Source organism: Solanum stenotomum, chromosome 7 (genome assembly GCF_019186545.1).
Source record: "Solanum stenotomum isolate F172 chromosome 7, ASM1918654v1, whole genome shotgun sequence".
In the NCBI taxonomy this organism is placed as follows: Eukaryota; Viridiplantae; Streptophyta; class Magnoliopsida; order Solanales; family Solanaceae; genus Solanum; species Solanum stenotomum.
In genome coordinates, this window is record NC_064288.1 from 60700825 (window position 1) to 60723873 (window position 23049).

At 32.1% G+C, this 23049-nt stretch overlaps 2 protein-coding genes across 2 annotated transcripts; one reads left to right on the top strand and one right to left on the bottom strand.

Annotated features, from left to right (window-relative positions):
- Positions 1-287: 287 nt before the first annotated feature.
- On the bottom strand, positions 288-7246 carry LOC125870374 (ubiquitin carboxyl-terminal hydrolase 2). Its single transcript, XM_049550791.1, has 3 exons — positions 7099-7246; positions 3108-6043; positions 288-777 (listed from the first exon to the last, which is right to left on the bottom strand). The coding sequence occupies exons 2-3, from the start codon at positions 6035-6037 to the stop codon at positions 543-545; spliced, it is 3165 nt and encodes a 1054-aa protein (XP_049406748.1). The 5' UTR covers positions 6038-6043; positions 7099-7246; the 3' UTR covers positions 288-542.
- Positions 7247-8975: 1729 nt separating this feature from the next.
- On the top strand, positions 8976-10544 carry LOC125870419 (uncharacterized). Its single transcript, XM_049550853.1, has 3 exons — positions 8976-9099; positions 10100-10203; positions 10314-10544. The coding sequence occupies exons 1-3, from the start codon at positions 9094-9096 to the stop codon at positions 10405-10407; spliced, it is 204 nt and encodes a 67-aa protein (XP_049406810.1). The 5' UTR covers positions 8976-9093; the 3' UTR covers positions 10408-10544.
- The last annotated feature ends 12505 nt before the right edge of the window (positions 10545-23049 follow it).

Consider the following 23049-nt stretch of genomic DNA (forward strand, 5'->3'; position numbering starts at 1 on the left):
CTTTTAACCGGAAACAACCATCCTCCAACACCCACCAATCCTAAGTCGGAAAAAACAAACAAATAAAGTAATACCAATACTCTCAAAGCTTATAGTTTTGCGATACCAATATTGTCAAAGCTTATAGTCTAGTGATATCAATAACAGTCTCCCACGCGTTTCACTCGAAATCAATGATCAAAAACAAGGTCATCATGCCAAATCTTGTACTCAAAATGCCAAAACATACTCACATGTGCATTATGAAAAACATTTTGTAAGAAATAAGAAAAAGAGATTTAGTAAATAAGGATTGCTTCCATAAATAAAACAAAGAATTACACTTTCTCAACATGTACATCTTTTAAGTGATGGCACATTGAAATTTAAAATAACAAAAAAATGGGTGTTAATACTCTATGATTGTAATAATACAACTCACAATTTACCCCTCCAGAAAACCCCTTTCTCTTTGTGTATATATGTATTTGTTTCTCACACGCGAATACGTAGGGTGATCAGCTCAACCCCGATCATTTCAAAAAATTGCAAAGAAATTCGTATCAAATTTCTTCGTAGAACAAAATATAGGCTTCACTCCGAAGAACTTCTTCCAATGGGACCTCTCGTACGTAGGCATCACTGGCATAATACCACACATAATCTTCCGCGTCCTTCTCTTTCCCACCAATCTTTGGGCCTCCTCTAACATATGCAACATAGTGACCTCCTCTCATAGTCCCTGAATGTTCCACGACACCTACAAGCCGGTATTTGTAAACCTCTCTCTGCAGGCACCTGCAGTTTACATCATTTCATCATCAGACAAGTGAAGTACAGATACCATTTTGCGAAAAGAGACTTGAATTGTTGAGGTACTAGAAGTGCAAACTGACATTTTGAAATCGAAGCTTCAAGACAGTAAATGAACAAACAAAACTCGAGAAGTCCAAAATAAGTAAAGACACCTACTTGGTCTTGAGATAATAAGCAGTTTACAGGCGTCTAAATGAGTCCACTCTACTTGGTTTCAAATGTATTCTCTTTCTTTACTGGTTTTGCAGAACAAATCTAGTTTATTTACAATCATCAATTCTACGGATGTCAATCAACTTCTCTTTAATAGACAAATTCAACATTTTCTTTTGAATAGGTTTTACTTCAATAATAGATGTCCCAAGTCCAATATGTAATTAGCAATAAACCGAACACACATTTTTAAAGAATAAAGAGTTCACATCCTACTTAGACTAAATGCTCACAGATCCGCCAATTATTACATCCTTTGCAACTGTTTTTGGCGAACCTAAAGTCAGTGAATTACTTATTGAGAACTGAAGTATCCACATACCAATCAGAACAACAGCTTCATCATGAAACTGACAGTCCTAGAAAAAAAGATATAAAACTCAAAGAACTCGCACTGCTATCCCCTGCTCATGAAGGTCACTAAAGAAACTGAGGTTAATTTTAACTTTGCCACGGTGTTGTTAAAAGCACGCTTAAGCTCTGAAGCGAGGCTCAAAACATGTTGAGCACTTTTCCTTGCATAATGTGCGCTTCAGTTCAGGGTCGTCATCGAGATTCTAAGGCATACTTTTTTACTTGCCAATGAACCTCTTCTAAAGAGGCGACACTAAACGATTGATATTTCACTTTATCATTAAAAAAATTCAACTTCTTTGTTCATGCTTTTGTGTTTGTCATTCATGCATATTTATTAGTCTAGGACTAAAAGTATATATTTGTATTTTTTTCTCCCATTGTGCCTTTCTTCACTAAAGCCCACACTTTATTTGCGGTTAAAGCCCCAATGCACCTTAGAGCTTTATGCCCCTTTTGCTTTTGATAACACTACTATGACAGCACCCAGTTTGGTAGAGCAGAGTTAATCTAATGTCGAGCAAAGGACTCGGATCCTTACAACAATTGATTATAATAATGATCCTAAAAAGGCACAAGGAAAGGTGAATTCAAGGCATTGAGGACAATCTTGAAGGTACAAATCTAACTGTTCCCTAAACCCAAACTATGGTTCGCTAAAATCAAGAAACCCAAACAACAACAGCATACCCGGTGGTGTGTATGCAGACCTTACCCCTACCTTGTGCAGGTAGAGAGGTTGTTCCCCAAAGACGCTCAGCTTAAGTAAAGCACCTCTAAGGACAGTCTTGAAGGTACAAGTCTAACTGTCCGTAAACCCAAACTATGGTCCATCAAGGGATTGAAATGGACATTCGATTCTGCCACACTTTTTTTTTTAGTACATTTGCCAACAAATCTCCACAATATAATAGAATAGAATAGAATATGAGCTGTTGTATCTAGCGAATTGCCATCCCATCCTATGAGTGTGTTCTCGCTCATCCTCAGTTATATGCCATATAGGAATCATGTTGTCGAAAGGACAACTATCATCTAACCTCTGAAGCAAAAAACTGATGACCCTTAAAAATGGAATTCAGGACCATATATAAAAGAAGAATGTAATGTGACAAGATGAGAAAGTCATGATTAATTTGGAATTTCAGATGCTGAGACATAATTGTTAACATTCTAAAATATAAATAATTGTGATAATTTATTAACTAAAGCACCAACTCATTACGTGCACACCAAAACCAAATATTTGTAAAACATAAATATGTATGCATCCACACATTTGACAAAGAAACATCATTTAGGCTACAAGACTATTCTACCTCACCATTGCATGCTGAAGTTACTGGAAACCTCTGATGGATTATTTTATTTAATAAGCTCGAAAATTTAATGACTCACACTCCTGCTTCTTTTGTTCTTTACCATAATGAATAACCTTTGGACAGAGAAGAAAGTAGCAACTGTGTTCCTCCATAGTCTCTGTATGGTAGTTAATTCTTTAGTCTAAGGTCAAGCTTTCTCCAACTGGAGGGTGACAGTATCACATTTCCACATTCATTCTCATCTTCCAAAAGTTTATTATGTTTAAAGAGGCCACTTAAGTGGCACGGATCTCATAGATTTGACACAAATGCAGGTTTTCATTACAAGATAAAGAAAATTGCTTGAATCTCAATTTAGTGAAGAAGGCAAAGGCAAAAGTTCCGATTTTAACTGATCTTCCAAATGAAGGAAAATTAACACACCTGGGATCAACAAAGGTTGTGAGATCAATAGTATCTCTGAAATTCACGTGGCCACTCAGCTTACTTAAGCGTCCGCGAGCATCTTGGCTGAACCTCTTTAGATGAATTGTCAAAATAGGAGGGGCTTTATCAATGAGTATCCTTTTAGTTGCATCTCTTTCCACTTTGACACCTTTAGAGTCTGTCTCGTTCTCACTTTCACCAGATTCATAATTAGCAGAACGTTCATCCAACTGAACTCCATTGTTCTGACTATCGCAATTTACTAGACTACAAGCTTCATCCTGACTTGAAAGTACCCCACCTTCTGATGGGTGAGAGGCTGGATCTTCGTCAGCTCCGTGGCTAGTTTCTGGCATGCAGTTCGAGTAACCATTTGTTCCATTTTGGTACACCAACCTGCCATCAAAAGCATCTGACAAACCTTTACCGGGACTTCCATCAGTGGCTCTCTGATCAATTTCCCTTGAATTACTATCCTCTGGCGCATTCCCCAGATCCCCTGATTCAGGTTTCAGCAATTTCTTCTTCAATCTCATCCTCTGTTCTCGTAGAAGTTTTGCACAGTTTTCACATTGCCAAGCATGTTCTGTTTTAGATAGAAGCTCAGGCTTTGTGAAACAAGCCAAACAACTCTCCACTGACACTGGAGCATCAGTACTATCAACCTCATCTGGATCAGATTCAGAGCTATTTCCAATAGCAGAACTAGCTTCTCCGAATCCATTTGCCATAGAAGCAGCACCACTTAGTAAAGGCTTTTCAGCCGGCCCTGCAACCGGCTCAGGTTCATTAAACAGGCCACCAAAACCATCAAAGTCCAAAATATCTTGTTCACAGCCAGCAGCATCTGGGGACACCTCGCTTTCTCCTTTTAGTACATCATTGGTAGTTGAGGTTTCTTCTTTATATGGAAGCAACAGAATTTCTGAATCTTTTACCTGTAATGGGGCTTCAACTTCCTCGAGCCTTGCTGATGAATCAAGATTTGAATCCACTGAGAGGAACCGGCTGCTTGATGCTGAGTTATGCTCAACTTCTCTAGCATTCCAATCTTTAACTTCTACTTCTTCACCAAATTGAGAAGCTATATTGCAGTCTGGTGACTTAGATTGTCCTTGATCATCCAAGCGCCTTAAATCATCTGGAGAACAAGCTTCCTCACCAAATGTCAATTTACTGTCACTAGGAGCATTCAGATCATTTTGCAAGGACACATTAGGTTGAACAATGTTTTCAGCTGCACAACCCTGATTAGACAGAATATCAGCTTGTGATGCGACGTCATCACCCTTAGGCATAATATCTTGATCAAGATACTCCGAACATGTAAAATTGTCCATTGAAGTCGACTGTCCAGTAACTCCATCGTCATTTTGTTCATTACCATTAGGCAGGACATCTTGATCAAGATAATCCAACCATGAAAAATTGTCCTCTGAAGTCGGCCGCCCAGTAACATTGTCGACATTTTTCTCATTATTAGACTTCAAAGAGGAATATATATTATGTGAAGTTAAGCCCATATCATCAGCCATAGAACTAGCATCAAGAGAATCTACTAATGCACAATCAGAAGGAACTTCCATTCCCTCAGCTATGGGCGCACTAGACTGTACCTGGCAGAACGACTTGCTACCGCTTTCTTGAGCACTTTGAGAATTAAGAGAAGCTGCATCTCTGTTAATTTTGGGGCGCACTCTTCCACTTCTCTTTGGAGCATGTTTTGCCTTCTTCACACGGGAAACTAGTTGAGCTTTTTTAGACGGAGTCTTCTTAGTGGGAACCGGTAATGAGAGATCCAAGAATGGCTCATAGACTAATGAAGAGTGTCCACACTCCAGACAAGTAACAGTACTAGAGAGACGACCCCCAAAGATAGCATCGACATAAGTAGGAGACTTGCCATGATCCTGAGAAGACTTGAGTTTCTTTCTGGCAGTCAATTCTTCGGTACCCAAACCGTCAAGCAAACAATGAAGCAACTCGTGACTGTCGTGCTGCTGATATCCCCTAAACTGTGGAGCCTTTGCACACAGAGAACCAAAAAAGGATTTTGGATTTATAGCACTTCTTGAGGCATCCCCAATACTTGTCTCAGTAAAGAGCTTTTTAAAAGCAGCAGCAAGAGGACCATCACATTCGTCCAGTTCAAGAAAGTAAACCCGTAATCTATTCACTGCTAGTAGGTTTTGAATTATTGAATTGAAAAAGCAAGTGTTCCCTAAATTATGCAATCCCCTAACAATGTAGCCACTTTTCCCGTAGGCACCAATGTCAAGACTAGCCTCTGACTTGATCCCGCTTGTGATACTCCCCCTCCCAAACCAAACATCCTCAGCATCAAGACTAGGCCCTTCAGATGGCCGCCCTTTAATCATCTTGGCAATGTCCTGAAATACATCTTTTTGTTCAGTGTCATGCTCTACCTTTTCAGCAGGAATTAGTCTATCACATGGGAAACACCATCGCAACTGAGGATTTTCAAATTGTACAGCCAAGTGGTGGTGGTACTGTCTTGCATGCCGAACTGCATGGCTCTGAGGAGTAGTAGGAAATCCAGCACCTCCGCACGAAAAATGACCACATTCTAAACAGACCCAAATGGCTTTAGACGCCGACTTTGATTCTCCACCTCCCTTCTTTTTTCCATGTTTACCTTTTCCTTTAGCAGCCCGTCGATTATCTGCTCCTTCCCTGCAATCTTCACACCTAACAGGTCCTGAAGAGCCAAGTTTAGCAGAGACTTTCTCCACATCAATACCCTTATCAATATGGCGGCATGCCTTTTTCTCATTCACAGCTGTAACTCCATCCTCAGGTGCATTAACGTTTTGAGTGTCTTGTTGAGCGATGGGATTTGGAGATGCCACGTGATTCTGCCTCTCCTTCGCACCACCTCTAGCCTTTCTTTTAGCCTTTTTCACCATTATTCCCTACAATCAAATCCAGAAAAGATCATAGACCCTCAATACAATACGCTAATATATGAAAAACTTGTTACAATATTCCATAGGCTCCACATCTAACCTTGTCCTAACTTCACTTGTTAAAACCTACTTCTCAAAGATCAATCACTTAGACAAATACATGACAGAAGCACAAGACACAATCATTGAGTTCACATTAATAGACTAAAATGGCAAAGAAACCAAAAACTAGATGTCGCAACAACAGCAAACCCAGCATAATCCCACAAGTAGGTACGGGGACCTATGTTGCTCGGACTCTTCAAACATGTCAACGGGTGCGTGTCGGGTTCTCCAAAAATACTTTTTGGAGAATCTGACACTGGTACGTCGTTGGAAGTGAAGAGTCCGCGCAACTTAGACGGGGACAGTAAGATGTACACAGCCTTACCCCAACCTTTACGGGGTAGAGAGGTTGTTTACAAATTGACCCTCGGCAACCCCCTCCTCCTTCATCAAGGCTTGGAACCAACAATGTGAACGAGCTCATACAAGATAGCAAGTTGAAAAAGCTATACATCGCATTGAAGGGAAAAACAAGACAAGATTGCAGTCTAGTAAAAACAATTCCATCTGATAAACGAAAACTCATTACTATAAGACAAAATCAACTAAACATATCTTAATCAATAAACTAAACAGCACCAAAACCAAAACCTAGCTATTAGATTAAACACAACCACATTCAAAAACAGCAAGCCTAATAACCCATCCATCTCACAAATTTCATAACTCAAACTCTTCACCATCAAAACCCAAAATACCCAAAAAAGCATACCATTCACAAAACTCCAATAACTAAACAACAAACAAAACAACTAAAAATTGTCTTATTCCTTCCTCTTCTTGATGGGTACCTTCAATCTTCATATCAATAAGATTGAAACTCAAAAGGGTATCCTAAAAATCGTTTCTTTTTCTCAAATTTTCATATAACAAGCCTAGATACACACATCCAAGTTCAAGTTTTTTTTAAACAAAAAACACAAGAACAAACAAGTTCAATAAAAGGGTATTCTTACCTGAAACTATGGATGAAAAAAACAAAGATTTTTTCCAATAATTTCAACAGATTAGCGGTCACATAAGAAGAGTATAGATTTAGTATATCATATAGAAAAAAACAGCTACACAGAGAGAGAAAATAAACGGAAAAAAAGGAAAAAAGGAAAAAAAAAAGAATGGGTTTTTTTTGGGACACTTCTCCTAGTTTTCTTCTAGTGCTAACAATGGAGGTGAAAAGGCCTCTTTGTAGGTTAAAAATTAAAAAATTCTTTGGTTTTAGTTCAAAAACCTCTCTTGATATGGTAATTTAGGAGTTAGGGTTGTTAATGGAAGTGATTAGTAGTTAAATCCTTATTATAGATTTTAATAAAAGGCTTTATATAGTCTAAAAATAGTGTTTGTGTCAGGGATATCGAGGCGGAATTAGGTAGAATTAAGGAGTGTCAAAATTATATTTGATTCTTTTTAAGTTTGTGGTGTGTTTTATTTTTCATATTTTTAACTTTATAAATAGGCGTTTGAATTGACTTATTAAAAATAGCTTATAAGTTAAGGGCTCGTTTAGTTTAAGAACAAGTTATTTCAGAGTTTAATTTTAGAATTCAATTTAAATTTGTTAAAAATATGGATAGATAAATGATTGTTCAAAAAAAAAATGTGATTCAAGTATATTTTATTTTAGTAAAAATTGGACCTATAATCCAAAGAACTCGAAGTATAATATTAGAGAAATGCACATATAAATTCTTATGTTAAAGGTAAAATAAAAAGTTGATTAGTAAGTCCTGATATTATTACATGAAAATGTTTTTTGTGGTGAATGCAATTGTTTTAAGATATAGTTCTTATAATATATTGAAAAACTTGATACAAGTGTAATGAATAGTTGTCATGTCTATTAAGACAATGGAAATTGTATTAAAATTTATGAAGGATTTAAAAGGTTTTAAAATGAGCACATTATATATTCCATGACTAGAGATCGTTTAACACAAATAAAGTTTAGTTTTGATCTCATGAAAATGATTGGATAATATTGTGCTTTAGTGTAATTAGTTCAATTAAGTTATGAGTTTTTTTGTTAATGTGCAACAAAAATATATCTTCATTTTATTGGAGAGATATAAAGTGAATCAAATATTGGTATAAATTTATTTATTCTAATCAATTTTGTCAAGATATTTAAAATGCAGAAAAATTTGATGATTTATATGAAGTTTGATCTAAAAAAAGTTATTATCTTACGAATAAAAATTTGCGACTTGATTGTTGCTATGAACAAGTCAAACAATTTGCATGCAACGACGAGGTCACAAACAAGATGAAAGTTTAGACAACAAAATCAAACAAAGTGATTGTCAAGAACATATTTAGCTAAGCTCAAAGACTCAACATATCCAAAAAAATATATACCATAATCACAAAGACCGTACTATGATATCGATCTTTGAAAAGCTGATATACAAAATTGAAATGCATCATTTACAAAATTAAATGATATTTTTATTATAAAAATAAAATACACACTGCACTTTTTTTTATAGCCTAGATTTTGTCTTCTTTGTATTTTCATGAAAATGTTTTTAACGAGGATATATATATATATATATATTTCTTTTGTGCTAGATTTTTTCTTTAATCAAGTTTTTCAAATAAGATTTTAATTTAAGCTATTCGACAAATAAAAAAACTATTTAGCTTTGACAACTAGATCAAAACATGTTAGGTACAGCTAAGGACTAATTTTTTTACTAACACCATGATGTTACCACTTTTTTTTTAATTACCAAAAAAGCAATAATTTATTTTTCCCAATTTAATGGTGATTAGGAGAAAAATAAAAAGTCAAAACTAACTATTTAAATAATTAGTCCTTCAATTCTCCATTATTACAAATCTCCCCCTACCACTTTATAGTTTCCTCTACTGTCTGCCTTTGTCTTTCTCCAGCGTTTCTTTTGGTAAAGACCATCTTCCGATTCTTCTCCACCGACCCATTCAACTACTTTACCATGACTCATATCCTTCAAAATTCATGATTTTTTATGTAATTTTTACATATTTATGCATAATTTTAGATTGGGTTTGAGTTTTTTTATTGGTTTGATTGGTAAATTTGTTAGTATTTGGCAAAGTTTGGTGATTTTGTGTTTTGACTTTTGGGTATTTGAGATTTGTGGTTATTGTTGTTTGTATGGTGTTTCTTTTTGAAGTTTTATGATAAAAATTGTATCTTTTTTGTGTTTTGTCTTGTGGATATTTGAGATTTATGCTTATTGTTGTTTGTATGGTGTTTTCTTTTGAAATTGTATGGTAAAGACTGTATCTTTTTTGTGTTTAGTCTCGTGGGTATTTGAGATTTATGCTTATTGTTGTTTGTATGGTGTTTTCTTTTGAAATTTTATTGTAAAGATTGTATCTTTTCTGTGTTTAGTCTTGTGAGGTATTTGAAATTGGTTGAGATTTATGCTTACTGTTGTTTATATGGTGGATTTTTTAGAATCTATGGCAAAAATTGTATCTTTTTTCTGTTTAGTTTTGTAAGTGTTTGAAATTGGTTGAGATTTATGCTTACTGTTGTTTGTATGATGTTTCTTTTTGAAATTTTTGTGAGTTCTATGAAAAAAAAATGTATCTTTTTTGTGTTTAGTTTCGTGGGTACTTAAATTGAATGAGATGTTATGTTTTCTTGGCAGCATGATCTAGTGGGTGTTTGGAATATAATCAGATTTATGTTTGTTTTTGTGTTTTCTGGTGCTTGGTAGCATGTCTTTTGTGAATGACCAAACTAGTCTTCTGTTAAAGATTGTACCTTTTTTGTGTTTAGTTTTGAGGGTAGTTCAAATTAGATAAGATCTATGTCTCCTTTTGTGTATCATGGTGTCAGTCTTGGTAACTTTTTGTGTGAACTTTGTGGGTACACATGAATTTAAGCAGATCTACTTCTAGTTTTTTTAGTTTTATGGTGTTTTTTTGGTTTGGATTTGTATATTTTTGTGTTACCTTGACTGAATCAGACGCGGAAATCAGAGGGAAAAGGATCGGGAAAGAGCTGCAGCTCGTGCTGGCAAAGGCAAGAAGGGAGCCGATGATGGTTTGACTCCTGAGCAGCGCCGTGAAAGGTTTTCTTTATTCTCTTAATTGTACTTGTTGTATAGGTTTTATGTATTTTGCCTTGTGTCAATTATTGGATGTTTTTGAGTTTTTATATTTATATGTTTGTTGAATGTAGGGATGCGAAAGCTCTGCAAGAGAAGACTGCAAAGAAAGCAGCAAAAGAGGCTGCCGGGGGTAGCAATGCTGGAACTAAGGATACCAAGAAATAGAAAGCTAGGTGTTGTTACTTCCATTGCAGTATGTAATTTGTCATTCCCCTTTGTTTGTCTTGTTATTCACTGTTTAAATGTTGTGATGCAATATAACTTAATACGTCTGGATTGTCAATCCATCCGGTTTTGAACTATCTCGTCTTCCTTTTGATATGATAAACTCCACCTCCAAATCACCTATGTTTCAGTTGTTGCAATACTTATGTCAATTGTGTTGATAGAGAGTTGTAATGCACCTTGTGCGTAGAATTTATGCAATGGCAAAGGCAGGGTAAATGTGATATCGATGTCATTAGTGGAGCATTTTGTGTTATTTGTAAGTTTGTTTGTTGTGTTATTCCTTATACTGGATACACACTACTCTCCCCACCCCAGACCTCACTTGTGGGATTACACTTGGTATGTTGTTGTTTATTGTGTTATTCCTCAACTCTGGCTTGAAGTTAAAAAGAGAAGGTAAGATTCACCAGTTTTTGTAGTAGATTTTTGTCCCAAGTACGAATTTCATAGAATGCAGAAGGTTTCCTTCCAAGTTCTACGGTTTTCTTGGAAAACAGAACAATGGCCTTATTGGTGTTCAAAACTGATACACTGTGTTCTCTAGATGCAAATTATGGTCTAAGATGTGAGATCCAATAGCTTTCAGATTATTTGTGGATGATTTTAATATAACTTTAGGAGAGCTGTGATCTTTGTGGTGCTGTACCTTCCAACATCCAGGGCTTCAAAAGTAAAATAGGTGCTTCGAGTCAGTTCTAGCGTCTCTACCTCCCAAGGTAGGGGTAAGATTTGCGTACACGCTACCCTCTCCACACTCCACTTGTGAGATTATACTAGGTATGTTGTTGATTCGAGACAGTTCCAGACTAGATAACAGTTCCTGCATCTGCCTGCTATGGTACATTACTACCCCTCTATATAGAGGAATTGAGGAGCTAGCATCACAGTGAGTAATAATGTTATGCTTGCTTGATTTCCCTCTGAAGTTTTCGATCACACTGTATCGGTGTTGATCCATAGAAAAAATACTGTATAACTGCTGCATAACTTTAGATTCCTGCTTGTTAGAGGTATCAAGGGTATTGCATAATGGTCGATGAAGTGAGTGAAAACCATAGGGAGAACCAGGGTTCAAAATTCCAGCAAAAACAAAGATGCTAGATAATTCCTTTGCATTTGCCTAAGTCTTGGTGGACAGAGTAGTTACCTGATACCTACTATGGTGAGTGGTTGAGTGGAATAGTCGAAGATACTTGAAGTAGTTGAGGTGCATGCAAGCTGGTCTGGAAAAAAGATACTAGAAAGCTAGCCTTAGTGTCTGAGCTTTCAAAGAACTTAGTCGAAAGCTACTTACAGCTTGTCCATATGCATAACGACTTGCAATTCACTGTCGACATTTCCAGTTTACATAACTTTGTTTGCAAGATAATGTGTTCAATGTCTGGGTAGTTGTATCTGAACTGGCTATGCTCGTGATCTTTCCCCTTTGCGTTGTTCCTACAACTCGAATTGCTCTTGCTCTCATTGTTACAATTTCTTTAGAGTCTCCAGCTTTACGAGTTCTTAGCCCCCGTCTTTTGTATGATCGCTCGTAATGAGGAAAACCATCAGCCATGAAATCTGCAAGTATTTCAGATTTTTGTTGTTTAAATGGATTGAGAAAAACTCCATATTGGGTTAGTAACTTGAGGTAAAATTGGTGTTAGATTGTTTTGTAAAGAGTTGAGTAGATATTGTTTGTGACTTGAAAATACAGAAATGGGTATGCATTCTGGTCGAGCTCGTCGTACCGGGCTTGCCTATTATGGATTACCTCTCCCGCATAGGAGCGGAGATTTTACCCCAAGTAGCAGTTGTGGGTTTTCCTTGAATAAGTGAAGATGGATTTATTGTTGGTCAGAACATGAAATAATTATTTTATTATTTCAATTCACGTGACACTCTTTTCTTTAAGTTAGTAAAATTGACAATTTTCATATTTGGTAATTGGTTTAACTTTAATTTTTTTTATTCTACCTTTACTGAAATAATTTATAATCACAAAAATTTCAATGGCTTGTTTATAAATCAAAATATCTAAAAGTTTTCTCTTTTTAACTTTGTGTCTAGTAAAAAAAAAAAATATAAATTAAAACGAAGGAGATACTTTTTTTCTTTCATTTTGAAGGCATTTTTTCCTTATTAATCTATTTAAAAAAGAACGCTGCCTTTATCTATATTTCGAGACAATTTAACTTTATTAACCATTTTTATCCCTAATGACATACTTTTATACCCAAGAAATAAGATGATTGGCTTAATATCACTAAGTTTTAAGAATTCCTTTTTAATAATTGTGGTGTTCGATGTACGCTTTTCAACTAATTTTACGGATTATTTGCTATCTTTTACCAACAATAAGTATCAGATAATACTCTATCCACTAAGGCTTAGATGAATAAAAATAATAACCCAACGTTTTTGTGTTCGTTAGGAATTGGGATATGTATTGAGACCCATGATTTTTCTACTTCATTGATCATTAGCCTACACCCTTGATACATTTTTTCTTCTCTTTCTTAAATTCAATGTCTAATCAAATTCTGCCACATATTGAAACACGATGGAATGGTAAAAGTGTCCCATCTAATATGTCAAGATTTCATATGAGATGATAACACAATTCAACATCGATAACACAATTGAAAAATTGATATTCAATGCATGATTCTTATAACACTAGAGATGTGCCCAATAGAATAATAACTAGCCCTAAAACTAAAAATAGCTATTTTCCATTAACCTTTACATTTTATAATAAGGAAAAAAGTAGAAAACAACCAAGAAACATACCTCAACAAGCCATATCCATACCACGTTAAATGCTTTAGTGGTCATGTTATAACCAAATAGATTACATGTGATTTTACAAATTAAGTTGACCAAAAGCATATATCACAATACCTTATAATATTAGAAAGTTCAATCAAGGAAGATGAAGAGCCTCTAAAGTTGGAGCAAAAGTAAGGTTTGTGTTTTCGTGTAATTTATACGTCACAAATTTGAGTTGTGAAAGCAACCATTAGTACTTGTACTAAGATAGACTGTTTACGTCATACCTCTTAAGGTGCGACTCTTTTCTGAATCTTACGTGAATATAAAATGATTTGAAGATCAAGCTACTCTATTTCAATTAAGGCATATGAGCCGGGGGAAGTATATTCCAAAACCCTTTAATTGATGGCTTGTAGTTGAAGCAATTAGAGAATAAAAGAACATGCATCTAAACAAGCAAATTAGGGGTGCCTTTGTTTTTTTTAGACAGTTATTCTCACTTTAGAATAAGTAGTAGTATATTGTTTGTTGATGAGTTTATGTTTTGTATTGTATATTATAAAGAATTTTTTGTGCTAACGCGAGGTTAAGTTGACCTACAATAACAAATGATTCTTTTCTTAGAATGAATAGTATAAAGATATTCTTCGTCGATAACAAACCTTTTATATAATTCATCACATCCGTCCAAGTTTGAGTGAGTAATCAATTCATTTTGATCAGCAAATTCAGCCCATCTAAACTTGGGTTGATTTGCGCTAAAATATGTAATCTAAATTGATACATGAAGAGTCTTGTTCGAGCATACTTGTGAAATATTATGATATGAAAATATAAACTTATGTTCTTGGAAAAGTTATTACTTATTTGTTATGAGGGGCATAAATTAAAGACCAGTACAAAATACGGGCATAAGTGCAAATGACCCCTATATCATGCTGGATACTGGGCCAGGAGATTTTGGGCTAGGTATCAGCCCAATTTAGGTTCATTTTGTGGCCCAAACTAGTGATCCATTCTATTTAGCCCGACAAAATGTAATTTTTTTTCTTTTTGTTTTTGTTTTTCACCTGGTGTTTGGAGTCCTGACTAAATTTGAATCTTACACTGCAAGTAGGGGTGTACATGGCCGGGTTGGTTCGGGTTTTTCAAATATCAAACCAAACCATTTGTGTCGGATTTTTAAATTTATAAACCAAACCAAACCAATAAAACTCGGGTTTTTTGGATTTTTTCGGGTTTTTCGGGTTGTTTTGGGTTTTTCGATAAAATATTTATACAAACATATAATTTACTTGTACTTCAAATATTTCTTTAGTCCTACCAAAATACAACTATCTAAGATGTTTCTTAAAAATATAACACAATATGATATGATTAATGACACTAAAATATCCAACAAAAATAATAATAATGAAATCGCGTAAAACAAATACTGCAAATTAACAAGTCATAATGAAAAATGATCATAATTTAAAAGTACTAAATCATGCTAAAATTAAGTTTAATAAGTATTAGTTACATGACTAAATATTAAAGGAAATTAATATTAGATTATGTATTTTAATTGTCTAAACCAATGTAAAACTAAAGAACAAATATTCAATATTATTGTCATTCTTAGTGTTGAATTGATTTTCTTTTTAAATTAGTATTAATTTAATTTTGATTTAAGTTTTATTATAATTACCAACATCAGTGGACTATAATCTTTATTGGTCCATTCATAATTCTAAGTTTCAAACTTGAAATAATATATTAAAAGATAAAAACTATGAAAAAGTATAAGAAATATTTAAAAATTATATCAAAGTAAATATTTTTATGTATAAAATAAAATTTTAAAATTATATATAATGTGTCGGGTTGGTTTGGTCTCGGGTTGATTTTTTTTAGTTAAAACCAACCCAAATATAGTCGGTTTTTTTTTTTCAAAACCAAACCAAGTCAAATCAAACCACTAGTCAGGTTTTTTCTGGGTTGACTCGATTTACGGTTTGGTTCGGTTTTCGATTCGGTTTTGTACACCCCTAACTGCAAGGACCATTTAAGGGTGATGGGGTGACGCTTTTGGGATTTTTTCCATACCCATGACTCAAACACAAGATCTCTGATTAAGGGTAAAGCAGTTCCAGCACTGCACTACAATCCGTGTTGGTGACTAAATATAATATATTTTGTCCCATATATTTTCCTATCTTATTTTAAAAAAACTTTTCTAAAAATTATTTTTCAAGGAAATGTATATAAAAAAGGTATTCTTTATAGTGAAGAAGATACATAATAAGAGACAAATGAGTCATTGTTGGATCTTCTTTTAATTAAAATAATTTAGTAGTCAATTTTCGTGATGCAATTCTGCATAAATATTCTAATTTGTGGCCAAGAAAACAAGTTATTGACATGTGAATATATGTATATCTAATTCCAACTTGTGTATTACAAAATTGTGGAAAATAATATTCGTTTATTATCCTAAACATATTCAAAATCATCTTTGGGAGAAACAAAAAAATAATAGTTTGTATCTTTATAGGTACTAACTGCTAACAATAATAACTTACACAATGTAGTTTTAGAAATGAGATATGAAGATTATAAAGAATACGTAAATTTTATTCCTATCTCGTGCAGGTAGAGAGATTGTTTCGAATAAACTCTTAATTCAAGTAAAATATTTTTAAATCTGTTTGAATGATCGAGGAAATACGAAAATGAAGGAGCATATATTTATATACTAACCTTAAATGAAAATAATACTCTCGCCATTTTAATTTATTTATTTTACTTTCCTTTTTAGTCTATTTTAAAAACATGTCTCTTTCCTTTTTTAATTTGTCAATTCTTTAATTTCAACTTTCTACATGACATGTTTAATCAGAGCACACGATTAAATGATATTTTGATACATTTTACGTATCTTTAGTCTAAGACTATAAGAATATTATTTTTAATTTTTTTTTGTGTCAAGTTAAAATCAAATAAATAAATTGAAACTGCGTAAAATATTAGTATATAATATAGAGTCTATACTATAGCCTACTTATAGGCAAGAATAAGTAGGTGCAAATGTGGTCCTAATTATAATTTTAGGTTTTTGCTTTTTCTAATAACGTGCAATCCACACCACTCATCATATATAGGCAATATGCTAAAGTTCAATTAATCTAATATTTATGGTTTTAATCAATATTATCATCTTTAACACTCCTATTAATTATGAGATAATTAATTATGCATTGATTTAATTTTTTCCCTTTGGATTTAACTCCGAATAAGATGGAATACCAACCTTTCGGTTGTAGTTATATCGTGTGGTTTGTTTGTAGTATTATTTTGTAGTATTATCGTTGCATTATTATCTATTGACTTTTGTACTTTCATTATATCCCTACGACTTTTATCTTGAGTTGAGGGCCTATAGGAAACAACTTCTTCGAATCTATATTCACTTAATTAAGTAGTGTTTCTTAATTAATTTGTAGTTCTTAGTTACTCTTAGATTACGAAACAATCGATTGCTACCTTTTTCTTTTTAATTATTAATTAAATTACTTTTGTTTGCACTTTTTCTAAATATTCTAATTTTCCTCCATCTCTCGTAAGCATGCTTAGCAGTAAATTGCAAAAAGGTTCATTATTAAGTCAAAAAATAAAATAAAAAATTTAATAAATACCTTTAATGATCGTAGTACAGATAAATATACTAGGTGATTTTTTCACACTATCTTAAATTTGATGGATTGAGTTACTTATCATCATCTGTTATTAGTGAAAAGTGACAGATATCCTGTAAAACTAGTCGAGATGCATGCAAACTGACTTGAACATTAGAATTATTTTTTATACCTTCAACAAACAATGGAGTAGTTACATTAATTTGGATTATTTTATTCTAATTAATTTCTTACATAATAATTAACAACCCTTTTTTTGTCGTTTAGGCTAAACTAAACAAACTTATCCTAGGATTATGAAAATGTCAATGGTGGAATGAATATGACACCCTCATTAAATTAATTAAAACTAATCAACTAAATTAATCCATTTTACATTTGTGGTCCAAATTGAAACCAAAAGGGAATTAAACAAAAAAAAAATATAATTAGCAAACTAACGTCGCTAACATCGTGACATGTGTTGCGGTCCCATTCGTCGTCCGATTACTTTGTCAGAATTTCAGCTTATCTGCCAACTAATGGTTGGTCCATAAATTTTTTAGTTTATCTTTTTATAATTTTATTAGGTTTTACTTAATTAATTAAAATTATGTAAATAACCATAAATTGTGTCTAATTGTTAAAATAACCAAAAAGTGCAGTGGGGTAGATCGTGGTTATTAAATAAATAGCCAATTTTGTGGAAGTCATGATGGTTTGTTTGTTCATAATGAGTAATTGAGAAAGTATTACATAGTTTTCATACTAAATTACTAATATATGATGAGATGAGTAGATTTATTTTATTTTTTTGAAATTTTGTGTTTGGTGGGGTAGGTAAAGTCTTTGTAGGTTCATACGGATTTACCCTCATCCTAGGTTTATGTACAAGAACTAAAAATTAAAGAAAGATTCCTTTTGACTTAAATTACCATATGATATACATGTTTATATCATCACTAGAAATTGTTCCTTTTATATATATAGTATTAAATTCAATGTAACATTATTACAAGTTCAATGAATTTAATTTTGTTCCAATAATTATTAATTACATTACCTCTTAAAACTCACGATTCTCATCAAGTCAACATAAAGTAACCACAAAGATAAATTATTCTCTTCCATAATATGCCAATTTGTGTGTAAGGAAAATTCTTTGATACCATACATTTGTCAAAGCATATATAATTTTAGGGAATTTCACACAAATTGTATATCGTTAAGATCTAGTTAAATCGTATTTCTACTCTTTTTTAAATTACATATTTGGTGGAATCTGGATACATCCCAAAACTTTTCAATACATCGGGTCCCCATTTTAGATACATCACTCAACGTCCCAATAAATCACATACGTCTCAATATGTGTATAATGATGTATCTGATCAATACATCACGTAAAGTGATGTATTATGTGCCAATACATCACATCTATATAGTGATGTATCCGATCAATATATCAAGTAAAGTGATGTATCCGACTGATACATTATGTAAAGCGATGAATATGAGAATAGGAGAGTAGGAATTTTTGTAATTTTTTCAAATGGTAGAAATTATTAAAGAATATGGTAAAATAAGTTGTGTATTTAGGTAATTTTTCGTAATTATTTTATTCGAATTGTAACTTCAAATTTCTTATATCCTATTCTTTCATTTTACTATTATATAGAAGCTAGGGGTGTACATGACCGGGTTGGTTCGGGTTTTTCAAATATCAAACCAAACTATTTGTGTAAAAATTTTAAATTTATAAACCAAATCAAAGTAATAAAATTCGGATTTTTTTGGGTTTTCAACCTCAGGTTGGTTTGGGTTTTTAAAATACCAAACCAAACCATTGTGTCAAATTTTTATATTTATAAATCAAACCAAACAAATAAACCTCGGGTTTTTTCAGATTTTTGGATTTTTCGATAAAGTTTGCATACAAACATATAATTAACTTGTGCTCCAAATATTTCTTTAGTCCAACCAAAATACAATTATCTAAGGTGTTTCTTAAGAAAATAACACAAAATATGAGATGAGTACTGATGACACTAACATATTCAATAAAAAATAATAATGAAATCATCATATAAAATAAATATTGCAAAGTCATAATGAAAATGATCATAATTTAAAAGTACTAAATCATGCTAAAATAGGTTTAATAAGTATTAGTTACATGACTAAATATTTAAGGAAAATTAAAATTAGATTATGTATTTTAATTGTTTAAACTAATGTAAAACTAAAGAACAAATATTCAATATTATTGTCATTCTTAGTGTTGAATTGATTTTCTTTTTGCATTAGTATTAATTTGATTTTGATTTAAGTTTTATTATAATTATCAACATCTATGAACTATAATCTTTATTGGACCATTCCGAATTCTAAGTTTTAAACTTGAAATAATATATTAAAAGATAACTATGAAATAATATAAGAAATATTTTAAAAATTATATCAAAGTAAATATTTTTATGTATAAAATAAAATTTAAAGTTACATATATAATGTCGGGTTGGTTTGATCTCGGGTTGATTTTTTTTAGTTAAAACCAAACCAACCCAAATATAGTCGGGTTTTTTTTCCAATACCAAATCAAGTCAAACCAAACCACTAGTCGAGTTTTTTTTCGGTTTGACTCAATTTGCAGTTTAATTCGGTTTTCCGTTCGGTTTTATACACCCTAATAGAAGCTTAAATTTTTTGAACATTTGTTCTGATCACAACATTACATATATACAATTACAAAGAATATTCTTGAATAATTTCTTATATATACTTTATTACTATATTAGTCCAAAAGACTCTATATGGTGCAAGTGAATGTGTTCTAATATTCTTTTTCCAAGTGTTCAATTTGTGAAAATTAAAATATAACATAAGGTTTGTGAAAAATGGTGATTAAGAGAAGTGGTGTAAAGCAAAAGTAAGAATCATTATATTTTCTATTTGTATGCATTGTATACACTTTTTGTGTGGTGGGTCATGTGGAGGAATATTACATATATATGAATCCATTGGCAGCCATCGATCACTAGATTCTGAAAGAAAACAAATTGGCCGATTCACGATGAGAAGTCTCATATAGAGTAAAACATTTAACTAATAATGAGATATTGTATTGAGATCAAATTCAAGATCTTTTGGACGTTATTACGAAGTAATACTTATCACTTCAGTACAAATTTTATTGATGACAACTACAGCTTAACGGTCCATAAAAAGTGAGATTATAATCTATTTAATAGAATAAGAAAACTACCTTATTTTAGTCAAAAGCTAACAAGTAGTTGCACCACCACCACACAATTGTTTCTTTGTAATTTTTATATTCATATTTAAGTTGTTAATTAAAAGAGGCATTGTTAATGTATAATTAATTCTAATAAATTTGTTTTTGCCAAATTTGGATCTTGTCTTAGGGGTAAAGGTTATATGTGTAGTTCTAATTTTTTGACACCTAAAAGTGCAAATTATGAAGAATATTGCCAAAAATGTAGAGTGCTGTACAATAATTAATAAATAAAATTAGTTCTAATCATTTACTAACGAATATTAAATCATTAAACTTCTAAAATATTCTTTATTAGACAAATATTAGACAAACTCCATTATTATGTTTTTTTCCCACTAGGCGCTATGCATGCGTCTTGATCCATGATGTACTGTAGCTAACGCGTAAAGTATCTTGTTTGAGAAATATGTCCTTAAAGGAATTGACGAGGATCCATATATTGATAGAGTATGTGGTTTAATTAAATACGAAAGAAAAAAAATCTTATCAAGACTTGACATGCCGTGAATCCTATTAAAAAAAAGGAATAATGCATTTGGAAATGCCGACACATGTGAAATATGATTTTCGTCATGATCATACATAGCTCGTGAATAAGGTACGTTGAGTTAAGTCCTGCAATGAGTGGAACCCTCATATTTATTGCCATGCATTTTAAGTTTGAATCTTGCCACCGACTGTACTTAAAATTAAAGCCCTATCATTAACACATCCAAATGACGAATAATATCAATATAGGGAAATAATTTATAACCCAGTAATCGGTGAAATGAATTGAGAAAATTTTCGAAAGCAAGAACAATGTGATTTCTTTTTATTTATTCAAATTATGATAAAGACTAAAGCTTAGTCAGTTAATGAATCATTATTAGTTGAAGCCATATATACAACAAAATAATGATCATGCTGAAGCTTGATGAGAAATATATAGTAATTAATTAATTAACTATGTTATTAGTGGTGTCATAGTGTCTAATAATATTATACCTAAGATAACATTAAAGATAGGTAAAAATTAAATAAAGCTGTCCAACCAAGCAAAATCCTTATCTTCACACTAGAGAAACTAAGAAAAAGAAATGATGGTAACATAGGTGGCTATATACAATAAACTTTTCTTCATTGTCTAGTACTTTCTTCCATTTGATCGGAGTTTTGATGCAACGATAAAAGCTTTTATCGTACGAATAAAAAGTTTACGAGTTTAAAAAGCCTATTGATCGATAAATTGCCTATTCTATCAACAAAACTATCGACTGCACACCTCAGTCAGTTAATTATATTTTCAATAAATTAATTGTCAAATATATGATTAACGATAAACTATTGTTAGTCTATGCATCATCAAAAAAATTGCATATAAAAGATACAATATGATTCGATTGTTTTCTAAATCGTACCTAGAATGGAAATTTTGTGCATCGAACTGTCTTTTTTATTTATTTTTAATTTAATATATATTATTATCATTTGATTTTATTAAATAATTGTCTTTGTTGTGCACATGATTTGTCAATTTTACTGTTTGGTCAAGCTAAGCCACTTTCCACTACTCCACATGTCTAACCCTTTAATTAATTATTTTATATTAATCCAATTAATTAAAGCAGTGGTTATGTGTTACAAGGATGTTAATTAATTTATTCTAATTAATCTGTCTTTTTGTGTATTGTGTGAGGTCGAAAACTGAGAAAGGAATAAAGAAAAATAATAATAAATTAAACAGTATTTTTTATTATAAAAGTTAAATTAAAAACTAAGAAAGGGGAAAACAACTTTAAAGAAAACATGGTTTGTTGTCTATAGCTGCTCTTAAATTTGTTCATGACATATTTATTAATTAAATTAAACTCATTCCTCCTAATCACAAGCAAAAAACTTCTATAATTGAACAAATACCATGTTCTCTTCTTTTATTTTTTTCTTAAATAAAAGTTTTTACTCGATGTCCGATATCCATTTTATATTTGGCAGGAAAAAAATACACTAAGGGCCCGTTTGGCCATGCGATATGATATCATGATATGGAATCATGAGATGAAATTGAAGGTTTGTTTGGACATGCGATATGGAATTTTTGTGTTGTATATTTTCTCATAAACATAAAAAGCCCATAAGTTATAAAACTATTAAAATAGCCCCAATTGTTTATTCAATCTTATCAAGTAAACAAAAAATTATAAAATCGCATAATAAATTATTACAAAATTATTTGTTCTCCACTTAAGTAATTGTTTCATCTAACTTTAATTTAATAAGAAAAATTGAACATAAATTGTAGTGTACTAGTCTTTAATATAATCCTCCCACATAGTACGGACAATTTCCTCACGTTGAACTTGCATTTCTCGATCATGTGACCAAGAAGACAAACCAACATTGTTACTTTGAGGTGTGAGTTAAAGTGACTATATGTTGATGAGAATAATAAATTTTATGTTGGTGAGAATAATAAATTTTAAAAAGTAATGATGTGATTATAAATTTTATTTACATATGAAACAAATGGTTAGTAGATATAAATGTGGGGTTGTTTTAACAAAATATAAACTCATGGATCAATTGTTGTATTAAAATATCTCAAATCATGATTGGAGAATATGATATCACCTCTCATGATATGGAATCATGAGATGAAATCAGCGTAAAATTGCATGTCCAAACGCTGATTTCATCTCACGATATCATATCGTGATATGATATCGCATGGCCAAATGCCTACTAAATAAATAAATAAACCTTTGTATGTATATACATTATACTTTCTTATACTTTGACTCTCTTCACAAAAAATTCTAACTTTACTATTGATATTAGGGTATCGATTAATTCACACTCGTTTTACTTATGGGCCATTAAAGAGAAAAGTGT